The sequence below is a fragment of the Camelus dromedarius genome, chromosome 21 (genome assembly GCF_036321535.1).
Source record: "Camelus dromedarius isolate mCamDro1 chromosome 21, mCamDro1.pat, whole genome shotgun sequence".
Taxonomy (NCBI): domain Eukaryota; kingdom Metazoa; phylum Chordata; class Mammalia; order Artiodactyla; family Camelidae; genus Camelus; species Camelus dromedarius.
The window spans coordinates 4,636,349-4,648,349 of NC_087456.1; the positions used below are offsets into that span (position 1 = coordinate 4,636,349).

The following is a 12,001-nucleotide window of genomic DNA, read 5'->3' on the forward strand; positions in this document are numbered from 1 at the left end:
GAGAGCTGTAGTCAGTATCTTGTGGTAACTTCTGATGAAAAAGAATATGAAAATGAATATACGTATGTGTATGTATGACTAAAACATTATGCTGTAAGCCAGAAATTGACACAACATTGTAAAATGACTATACTTCAATTAAAAAAAAGAAGGCAAATTAAAAAATAATTTTAAAAAAAAGGAAAAAAAAAGATGGAGGGCAAAGAAATAATATTTTTTAGAACTGTGGGGAGGGAAAGATGGAAGAAAGGAGCCTGCTTTTTTCCACATGGTTACTCAGGCCTGAGGAGCTGAGCTGGCTTCACACCCCATTAAACCAACGCCTTAGGATGCGCTGGTCTCTGCCAGAAGGCTACTTTAAAGCTCACTTTTCTCCACGCTTTACTGCACATGCTGGAGTTAGGAGGCATGGATTCTTAAGATCCTGTTTGGCACAGCAGAGAGACACAGGCCCAAGAAAGGCAAGGTGAGACTAAGAGGAGAAATACACGGCCCGACTTTAGAAAAGAATGTAAGGGGGGGTGTGTGTGCACGTGCGCACGTGTGTGTATTGTGTGTGCGTATGTGTGTGCGTGTTCTGCACCCCTTTTTTAGGGACGGTATTTGGGAGGGAAGCTACAATGGAATTAACAAGACGTCAGTTCTGTATTGTGAATGATTTCTGTTGTCAGTAAGTCCCAGCCCCGTTTGTTTGTTTGGTTATTAATTATTTTCTCCCTCATATATTTCAAAGAAACTAAGCGGGCAGGGTGGCTGTGCCTGTGGAGGGCAGCCTAGGACAGTGAAGAAACGCGGGGCTAAGACTTCTCACTACAGAAGACTTTTCAATCAAGGCTGATGGCTCCTTTGGAACCAGCCTGTTCAAACAGCTGGGAGAGTCTGTGTTCTTCTTCAACATCGTACTTTCCTAAAAGATCCTGGCAAGCTGACGAAGTTCTTTCTTTCCTCAATGTTTTAAAACAGAGTAGGGAACTTGACTGTGCATCTAGGTGAGAATTGCTGGAAGGCGTTCTGGGTACTGGGAAGGCGATATGAAAGCTCAGAACCCAAATGACCTGCCAGGAAGCTGTTTTGACCTGAAACTAAGGCCTCATATCAGTCATGCTAGAGACCCAGGGAACATGGAGCGACTGAAACAGACACACACACAGATAAAACCCAAACAGGCAAATAAAGCAAAAACCCCTCAAACAAAACAAAACAAAGAACCCCCCCCAAAAGCACCTTTGGGAAGATGGGGACTGGAGAGCCCCACAAGAAAGGCAGGAAACAGCGGCTAATATAAGGGAAACCAATTTTCCCAACAGGCATTTTGTTAATAACAACAACAATAATAAAAATAAAGCAAAGGAAAAAAGAAAAAAAGATAGGACCACCAAGCGCTTTCTTACCCTTCCACATTCATCCTTTCTCAAAAGCTCCAGCTTCACAAGGCCCTGACTGTAGATTCTAACCAAGGAGGGCAAAGCAAAGCCGTCCCCCAAGGGAAGGAAGCCGGCACCAGGGCTGCAAGTCACCAGAGGGAAACAGCGGCCGAGAAGCATGCCAGGGGCCCTTGACAAGCTGAGTTCCGGGCTCGCAAAGATGGGCTCTCGGCCTGCCTGTGGCAGACCCCTTCTCCACTTCGACAGCCAGTGCCATCAGCCGAGTGGGGCACACACTGAGGACAGCACAGTTACAAGTGGGCATGGGTTTTATTCTCAGTGCACAAGTGTTGTTTTTGCTCATCAGCAACAGCTTTATTGGTTCCAAAAAAAGTATCCTTTTTTCCCCCTTTTTTTTCAAAACTCCCCTTCTATTTTTCCCGTCTCAGTGGAACAACATATTTGAATTTCAGATTTGCCAATTTATAGCATATTTTTTTCCTAAGAATCATATAACTACATGCAAAACATTATACAGAGAGCTTAAATAATATCAAAATGCAAATGCAGGTGGGGCGCCCTGTTTGCCTGAACTGCAAATTATGGCAACACACACTGGGGTACGCATTGCTTTGATATCATCATTTGTTTGTTAAGTCATGCAGACCACAAAGGCCAATCTTTTGTCTTGTTTTTCCCTTTTATACAAAAATACCAGTGCTTGTTATACTAGTTACTTAAAAAAAGAAAGAAAGAAAGAAAGAAACTCAAAATTCCTATCTGCGTGCTGATTTGAAAAGAACAGAGCGAGGTTTGTTGGCACATACACACGGCACATTCACATATGGGGAGAAGACATGAACCAAAGGCCAGTTCCATCGGGGGGGCCCCCCTCCCTCCGTCTCGGAGGAAAGCGGACCGCAGACCTGACGGCAGGGCCGGGAAGGTAAAGGCCGGCACTGAGCTCAGCGCAAGGGTGTCTGGTCTATTCTGAGGAAGAGGCTGGAATGGCTTAAGAAGAGCAGGCATTTAGAAGTGCCCCTCGCCTCCCCGCCCCCCCCCCACAGTGAGGTGGTCCCCAGTTCCGAGGAGTGAGGAGTGAGGAAGGGTGCACCCTGTGTTGGCATCATAGGCTGCTTCGATCACTAGGCAAGGAGAGCAAGCGAGAAAGGAGGTGATGTATTTAGAGGTGTCTGGCACACGTGAGCTTGCCACGGCCCTCTGGGTTTTCGGCAGTGAGGTAATCACTCAGATTTCACTGGGCAAGCTCTCCCTTCTGAAGCTCAGCTGGGAGAAGAAAGCCAAGCCTCAAAGAACTTACAAGTGCCAGAGGGACTTCTCAGTGGTGTCTCTACCGCCTTAGACATGAGGGAGTCATTTCAGAGGGCAGAGGACACCTCTGGGAAGGACCTAGCCCCCATACTGTCATCTAGGGCTAGAACCAGCCTTTATTTTTCCACTTAGAGTTCTATCTCTCGTCTAATAGATTGTATGAAACTTTTCTAGGGGAGGGGAAGAAATCTCAAATCAGATCCTTGCCAAAAAAAAAAAAAAAAAAATCACTAATGGAAAAATCCAGGGGCAACAGGAGGTAAAAGAACCATAAAAAATGCAAACCCCCAATCAGAGCATCCTGGCAGCCGGTGTCGTGGGTACCACTCTGACAGCTGTTCACAAACTGCAAGTCTAACCGAGGTCCCTGGTCCTGATCACTAGTGCCTGGTACCCATCTCCATGGGGGTGCACACTCGCTTCCTGCCGGCTGTCCCTTCTTCCTGGATGCATTCCTTCCCAGCAGTGATCTACTGCCCATTTTTCTAGGTTTTTCAAGAGAAGAATCTAGGATAATATTTTTCCCTTTTCCCCATCAGACTTTTCAGATCCAAAGCACCATTTTGGGGGGGAAACTTTATTAACTTCTTCCATATTTATTTACTGTCAGCCGGATCACTGAAACTAAATAGAAAAAAAAAACTTACATAAAAAAACATGCACATAAACACTTCAACTTAATTCCATGTCAACAAAATTTATATTAAAAAATTCTAGAACCCAACGAATTTTTTTTTCCCCTTCAGTATAAAGATGGCTGTTTGGAGAAAAGGAATATGGTGCATTGGTTTTAAAACCAATGACAAAATGACAAGACCTGTCATGTCTAACAGCTGGTTATGTGCTCCCCTCCCCAGGCTTACACGACAGCACTTTATTTTAATTCCTTTAAACAAAATACATATGGCTAACTCAAAAAATATCAGTTTATGATCTAAAGAAAACTATATTTTTTTGCATATTTCTGTTTCCTCTCTTACTATGGAAACTAGAATACACACACACAACCATTGACTTTAAACAGGCACCATGAGAGTCTTTTGGGAGCAGGAATGAAAAAACAGCCTCCAGAGTTTATTCTAAAAACTGATCTGAGGTAATACAAGACTCGACAGAACTAAATCTTCCAATGTAATTAATAAATATATATGTGAACACCTAACAGCTTGGGTTGAGCTGTTTTTTCCCCCATGAGCATTTAAGACAGAGAAAAGATCGCTGAAGCATGGAACCTTTACAAACCCAAATCAAATCTGGTGGATTGTGTAGTAATGGGATGTGTCGGGGGGACTGCTCCTTTAATTCTTCCATCCTAGGACAGCTCAGATGAAAAGGGTGAGGGAGGAGGAAGAAAAGGCTGGAGAGGATAGGTTTCGGGCACCTGACTCTCCCAGATGGAAACATGGCAGTTCGTAAGAGCCTCGAGCCCCTTCTCCCTACTCCCACCACTCAAGGAAGAGCAGGGCAGGCTTCACTTATCTCGTAGGAGACACGAATTGGCAGACATGAGCTGACCCCTGCACAGGAGAGCACACGTCACCATCAGCAAGGAGGAACATTAGAGGTCCTGTAGACGTGGCTCCACCTCACCCCACTGAGGGAGGGAGGGAGGAGAGGGGCTTCTCAGGGTGGGTCCTTTGCTCCTTTAAGTCAGCAAAGTGTCACTGGAGCTTCCCACTTTGGATGCATATTTTCAAAATCAAAATGTTTTAAAAGTAGATAACCTGGCAACAGCAGGAACACATTCTTACCAGCTCTCAATTGCTTCCAAAGGACCCTGTTAGCAAAGAAACCTATTTGCCTCTAGCACTAAATCAAGAGTTCCACTGGGGCCATAAGGGAGGATGGTTAAAGTCTACTCCATTCTTCCATGCCCTTTCCATTTTCTGAATCATTACAACTTTAAAAAAAAAAAAAAAAAAAAAGAAGGAAGCCAAGGAAAACAATGGTCACAAGAGACCGAGAGGCTGCGGGGAGGTCGGGCTGGAAGGGCAGGAAAGGTGAAGCACTCTAGGTGTAAGTTTTCAAAATGGAAAAATTGTTTTAAAACAATCACTCCCTCAGCTGCATCTACACCTTCCATTCCTACCTGAACACATTTCATGTGAGGATGTTTGTGGCTCTGAACCCTTAAATGAGCTTGTAAACGGCGCAGACGCATAGGGTCAAAAACCCAGACGTCAGGAGACTGGTGACATAGATGTGAATACTGGGGAGCATCTGGGCTGGGGTAGATGCCAAGACGATTGTCACCACTTCTTTAAAAGTGACAACTGATAGACCTAAAGAGTCGGTTCTACCATTCGTTACCTACTTGGGGTCGAACAGGGTCCTGGTACAAACCCCAACTCAAGTTTAAGTCAAAATCCTTGTAGGTCTGTGCTCTTCCCTCCTCACGGTCAGGTGGGGGTTCAGACACGCTTGGGAGCAGCTGACATGACAGTGAGAAGTCCCATTCTCACCGTACTGAAGGGAGAGATACAAAGGGCAACAGGGTGAGCAGGAACGGGAGTCAGAGAACCCAGTTCAAACTGACGTCTCCAGGCTGTGCAGAGGGCTGTCCGAGTGGGAGGCAGCAACCTGCACTTGGCTGCAGTCCACCGCGTTGTTGTTTCTGTTGGCATATGGAGTGACCTCACCATCCAACGGGGCCATGCTAGTCCCAGGCTTAGAAAACTTCTCAAGACCTTCCTCTTCTTGCTCATCCATGAGTGGTGTCCGTGGCCCCTCCTCATCTATGGTGAATTCGGGGTGGGTCATGAAGTTGTGGATGGAGTTCTGGTTCATGGGTTTCTGAATGCTTTCGTGGAGGGAACTATGGAACGCTTTGACCACTTTGATCTACGCCAGGGAAGGAAAAGGAGGGTGAGAAAACACGGAGGTGAGAATTGGCTCGTAGAACAAGGAACTGGGTGGTTTGAAGAGAGAAACAAAACCCAAACTACAAAACACTACTGCTCAAAAAACCAAAACCAAACGTATGAGAAGAGATCATGAAACACTAGAAATGTCACGTGGCTCAAATTTCAAGCACTGAGGTGGGGTGGGGAAGGTGAGGCATGGCAAACAACTAGAATATTTCAAAAGCTGCATTAAAACAAAAAGTAGAAAATCCAAAGCAAAGTTAGCATTCCCAAACAATCCACTCTTAAAACGGAACAGAAAACAAAAGATTCGTTAGTTCTTTTGGATGGAGGGCAAGGACATTAGAACCAGGTGCAAGTTAATAGCCAAACTTAAAAGATGATTCTGACACGTGGGCTTCCGTGTTGAGGCCAAACATTTTGTGAATGTGGAATGGAAAAATCACACATTGCAGTTTAGTTATCTGTTTGAAACCCTCGAAGAGCCAAACACGTATCAGTTTGCACACAATACACTTTGGGTGGTAAGTGGCCATGAACACCGAGCAGCAAGGCAGACAAGCCGACCCTCGTGTCAGCAGATGCAAGGAAGCAGAGCTCTCGTGCGCGCTCCCAACAATTGCTGTTTCAGTCAGGAAGCATGCACGTGCTCACAGTCCCACACTCTCCGCCACGTTCTCCTCCCCCGGAGAAAGCAGGACTCCGCTCCTTCCGCCCCTCCCCCGGAAGAGGCGGGTAAGACACAGGCATCAGAAGATGCCTTCCTCCCGGCACTGACGGAAGGCTCGTGCTCTCAGCCCAGACGAGGCTGGACGCGTGTGTCCCCGTCCCTGACGCGTATTAGCTGTGCCCAGTCGTGCAGATTTCTCCAGCTGTTTGTAAATGGTGAAGACGAACGTGATTTTATGTGGAGAAGGGAAAGGATGGGACCAGGAGAGAAACCACCCGATCCGGGAGGCAGTGCTCCACACAAGGGGCTTTCCTGATGGGGTGGTCCAAGAGGACGGAGGAAACAATTTGTCGGCTGGGAAAAGGGAAATGCACTGCCCTATAAGTGTCAAAACCTTTGTTCTACTGCACAACAGAGGAAGGGGTTGAGTCACTTTAGAGAAGAGGGGAGAATGGACCATAATTGATCCCTGTGCCCAGCCTCTGCCTTATCCACAGGTTCCAGCTCCTTTGGGAGCTGCATTTCGGACCTGCAGGTCTCTCTGAGGTATGGTTTAGAACTTGAGTTGGCAGAATTGAGGTGGGGGAGAAGGCTGGATCTTGAGAGGTCGGGGAGAGAGGCCAGGGGAGAAGAAAGCGGTTGTGGGGCTGTGTTGGTTGTTGGGAGGTGGCCGATCCTAGTCTGGTCCCAAAGTTCTTCCCTCAGAAAAGAAATGGAAGTGACACAGGAGAAGCTGTGGAGGTGAGGACGGAGCTACGGAGCCATGATGAGGGCTGGGGCAGGGCACATCTTTCATGACTCTGCTCTTTAAGCAAAGAGCATGTTCCTGGAGAAGAGGCAGGAATGTGGAGACGGCAGAGCACACAAAGCGGCAGGCAGATACGCCGGCCGGATCGCTTGTCCCAGTGTTTCCTATCACTGTAGGAAACCTCCAGAACAATGCACAAGGCAGGTGCACTGAAGTTGTGTCCCTGTCGCTAAGGCTTGCCTGACCTTGCCTCACTCCACAACACACTGGCTGCCCCACCCAGGACGGAGGGTGCTCAGAGCTCAGAAGGCAAAGGACTCTTTGCGATTCAACTGAATCAGCTCAGCACCTTCCACTAAGAAGACTCAAGGAACCCAGGCACACAGTGACCATGCTGCACAGAAAGTAAGGGCCTACTTGTCCTCGTTAGGTGAGATCAGATGGAATATAGGTTCCATCTGGTTTTTAGGAGGTCCCAAGTTTTCATTGATCGATGTCAAATCTTGGAGCAAGGCACCTTGGATTCAGGGAGCCCAAACCCAGGGCCCTCTTCCCTTGCCTGGGTCAAGAGATGGACCCAAAGCCATGCTGGCGCCTGTAGGGCTGGTAACACAGCTCATGCTTCTCACTCACTCCTGAGATCTCAGCATTGCTAACAAATGCTACAGGACAACAGGCGCCTTAATACCATCAGTTGATCATCTTCAATGTCAGTGATTTTTCAAACTTCCTGCTTCTATTTTTTTGAAGTAATTGAATACTTTGTTAACACAATTACATGTGCAGCCCACTCTAGAAAACAGATTTTTAAAAACGGGTTGGAGTGAGGGTCTGGGGCCCCGTTTGCTGGCTCTTCCTCTCATCTGCTGGGGCGATCAGTAACACCGGCACAGGCAAACATAAGGGACATGAAAGTGAGCTGGGGATGGAGATGGAAAAAATAGGGACAATTTCTTCTTTGGGGGAGCAAGGAACAGCCATCCAGCTAGACTGCAGGACTTCAGGAAGCTCACGGGAAGAGGAGTCAGTGAGCTAAGGAGAACCATCTGGTGGCTGGGCGGGTGGAGAGAAGGGTGAGGTGCGTATAGGCCGTGGGTTGTGCTCAACTCCAACACTGGTCCAGAGACTACATAACACATGCTGATGAGCTGTCATACAGCTACATCGCCACCAACCCACCCCAGGTGGTGACATCTACCCTCCCCGATGCATGGCGCCTGATGCATGAGCAGCGTATGGGAAACAAGACACAGACAGTGAGGCGGGTGCTGTGAAAGTTTCAGGCACTCTCCACTCAGCCAATCAACCCTTCCTTCCCCGGTCGTCATCTTCCCAAGTCTCTGGGAGATGCCTTTTTGGGGTCCCTGTCCTACAGATGAGAGTGGATGACGGAAGGGCAGTTCTTTCTCATGACTCTCCCCAAGCAGGCTGGACCTCACGTTAGGTATGAGCGCTCAGGGCCACTCTCTGGAGCTCAATGAATGGGCAGATGAGGACTCCATTTCTGCAGCTGAAATTCTTAAGTTTTCTGCTCCTTTTTCAGAAACCAGGGGAAGAGAAGGGTTTAGGGACCTTCTTATAAGAGCAAAATCTTAAGAGATTTATCTTCTGAAGGTTAGATAAATAATTGAACTCGTTTGGAAGTCTGGAGTGGGAAAGGGGGTTTTCAGGTGCACGCCTGTAACTCCTAGGCCCTCCAAGCAAGGAGGCCGAGCTGGAGGAAGGGCGGGTGTGGCCGGCCTCCCCTGATTTCCCAGTCTCTGAGGGTTGGAGCCACACCCTCCACCAGCAAATCCACGTGCGCCCAGTGGGCTGTCTGCTGCTTAGTCTCCTTCCACCTTCAAATCAAGAAGGCAGCTGACACTAACCCTTCCTAACAGAGAGGCATGACAAAAAAAAGAACAGAAACCAGTTGGAAGGATAGGGCAAAGCTGGAGGAAAAAGGGCAACAGGAGAGGAATATGGAAGGATTAGGGAGAGAAAACCTTGCCTATTTGCAGAGTAAGACTTACTTAGTTCTTTGACTGCCTTTGGGCCTACATATGTATCTATATAAATGTCCTCTCCCTCTGCCCCTCACATGAGAACACTTAGAATCGGCCAAAAAGACAGCAGATAGTCTAAGTCTGTCAACCTCCACACGCACAATCAAGTGACCCGCAGACAACGCAGCTGTTCTTTCTCTGCCCCACCTGCCAACCCTGGGGCGGGGGTCGCTGGAACTAGGGGAGGGAGAAATAGACTAAACACTCAGATATTTGAAGCCCACAATACACTTCATACAGAGAGGCTCCTTCACCAAGTATCTTAATAGCACTGTCAGCAAAGAACCTGCGTCCCACTTAAGGAAGGTAAAATGACCAGAAATAGGAAGGCGTAAGCATTAGCAAGAACCTAATAATCTACCAACCATCCACCAGATCTTAGGTAGCGCTCTGGCAGCATTCCAGCTGACTGGCTGAGAAGGGGGTTCCTAAAGCTTTCTGTGTGAAATAAGAAATGAAGTGCTGGCTATAGGTGAAACAATCAACTGGAAGAAAGGAGAAAAGAAGAAAGAAAAGAGAGAGAGAGAAAAGAAAAAAAAGAGAGAGAAAAGAAAAGAAAAGAAAAGAAAAGAAAAGAAAAGAAAAGAAAAGAAAAGAAAAGAAAAGAAAAGAAAAAAAGAAAGAAAGAAAGAAAGAGAGAGAGAGAGAGTGAGGGAGGGAGGGAGGGAGGGAGGGAGGGAGGATGGAAGGAAGGAAGGAAGGAAGGAAAGAAGGAAGGAAGGAAAGGGGAAGAATGAAAGAAAGAAGCAAAAGGAGAAAGGAAGGAAGGAAGGAAGAAGAAAAAAGGTTGCTCTTCAGAAATTCCTAAAAAAAAAAAAAAAGTTCAACAAGTGAAGGAAAAGAAGTTATTTTGATCTTTCCATGTATTTCTCCTATCCAGATGTGAATGAATTGATTCTTAAGCCAGAGCTTGGTTTAAAGTCCCTGAAAAGTAAAATAACGGGGATGCTCAGCACTGGGCATCTGAACTGAACAGCTTTTCTTCACAGTCAGCTACAACTTTGAGGCCAATATTGTCAGCCAACAGTAGGAGGGCAGCCAAAAGGACTATTATTATTGGCCAAGTTCAACAGTGACTCAATTATGACAGCTCTACTGGTAAAAAAAGAAACAAACAAAAACAAACCCCCGCCCCCCAAAAAAACCCCACAACAATAACAAAATCAAACAGCCCCATGGAAACAGTAGCTCCCTTCATGCTTTTTTTTTCTCTTTTTTCAGGAGATCTCAAATGTGTCCCCCAGTGAAGAGAGTTCTTGACGGGTCATTTGGCTTAACCCTGCACCTAACCTTAGAAGACTGAGTTTAGACTCAAAGGAGCAGGAGGACAGGACGGGAGAGAGGAGAGAAATGACAACATACTCAAACAAAGCTAAAAACAAAGTAAAGTAAAACAAACAAAAAACTCAAGGAAGGAATGCAATGCAAAGGAAAAGTCAGAAAACAGGACTATTGTCTTTAAAATGGTAACAGTTTAATAGCTTTTCAACATCAAAAGGTTTTGGAGTGGGATTTGCCCCACTTTTCTTTCCTTAAGTCAAAGGTTAAAGGGAAAAAAACAAAAGAAAAAGCTAACCACATTCGGTTAAAGTGGATGCCACGTGCTCTCTTGTGGTCATTTCAGCAAATCATGCATCGTAAGAGACTATCACTCACTGCCTAGAGTAGAAGATGAAACAGCGGCAGCGCCAGAAGTGCTGGGGGAAGATCTGACTGGTGCAACTGTGACATAGGATCTATGAACATGTTTTACATCAAGGTGTTGACTCATGGTCTGGCGCTTTGGGACTCCCTGAAAAGAGGCTCCCATCTGGAATGTGTTAATTACGTCGATCTGCAAAGAATCAGAGAGTGAGACAGCTTTGCTCCACAGTCAGAAAGAGGTGAAGAAAAAGGAGGAAGGGATGGTCCAGGAGGGTGAAGGAGGGGGATGGAAAGAGCTGGGAAAAGGAGATGGAAAGCAAAAGAGAGAAATCCCCTCACACATAAAGCAATGGTGAGGAAAGGGGAGAAAAAACATTAATTGCACATCACACTTCATTTAAGGAACAATTTTGCCATGGGGTCTAAATACCCAGCCAGAATCCAGTCTTCTCGTGCCTTTCAGCCTACGATGGATGTTTTAGGTGTACTGGTGTCCAGAAGTATCTAAAATTTAAAGAGACTTCCCCACCTCATGACTCCTGACAGAGTGACAGCTCATTACCTGCTTTGACCTACACTCTTGAAAAAAAAAAAAATAAGGTATGCAATTTAAGATAGAAGGTAAAGGATATATTACTGAATTTTGAGGCTCAGGAACCTCTAAACCGACTAGATTGACTACGTATTTTTGCAGATTTTCCAGGGAAAAAACTCATGTGTTTAAACAGAGGCACTGTAGCAGCCCATGGTGGGAAGGCTTCTGGCCCATGAGCTGCCAGGCTCATCGTCTTCCAGGTTCTTCTCTGAGACACCCTTTCCTTGGGTGGAAGTGGACAGGGCCCCTGAGAGCGGAGCTCAGGAACCCCGTGGCCAGGCTCTTCAGGGAGAACGCTACTACAAGCATTGTGTGCTGGAGACCCTGAAATGTCTGGCAGCGGTGTAGACAGGAACTCAGCAGTTGGGGGGTGGGGGGGAGAACTGTTGGCTGATGGTGGTGGTGGTGGTGGTGGTCAGCAGCTGCGAGTCTAGCCCCACACAAGTTGTCTCTGGTTTTCAGGGTCCTACTCCTCAGAGACAGAAGCAATTAACGCCATTCGTTTTCCTACAATGGTCTTGATCTGGGGCCTCAGTCAAACCTACCATCCTCATTTCTGACTTCTAAGCAGCAGGAAACACATCAAAAGGAATTCCTTTATCCTTCAGGATCTGGTGGAATCATCCTGAAAGTGTCCCCATGCTTGGTACCGAAGGCCATGCAGGACAGGTGCTGACCCCGCCCACCTAACTTCATTTCCCCACGTGAGGAGGTAGGAAAGCAGGTACCTTGTGACAAG

The 12,001-nt window shown here is 46.7% G+C and overlaps 1 protein-coding gene across 6 annotated transcripts in view; it reads right to left on the reverse strand.

Annotated features, from left to right (window-relative positions):
• Positions 1-3,731: 3,731 nt before the first annotated feature.
• The window catches only part of LOC105104496 (plasma membrane calcium-transporting ATPase 4), a 94,466-nt gene continuing 86,196 nt past the window's right edge, over positions 3,732-12,001 (reverse strand). For 3 of the 6 annotated variants that reach the window (XM_064477039.1, XM_064477042.1, XM_064477038.1), the window contains one exon: positions 3,732-5,537. In XM_064477039.1, the coding sequence (XP_064333109.1) occupies positions 5,223-5,537 (315 nt within the window). In that variant the 3' untranslated portion in view covers positions 3,732-5,222. Of the gene's footprint in view, positions 5,538-10,679; positions 10,858-12,001 lie in introns of all 6 variants that reach the window. The other 3 variants (XM_064477043.1, XM_064477041.1, XM_064477040.1) reach the window with 3 other exon arrangements.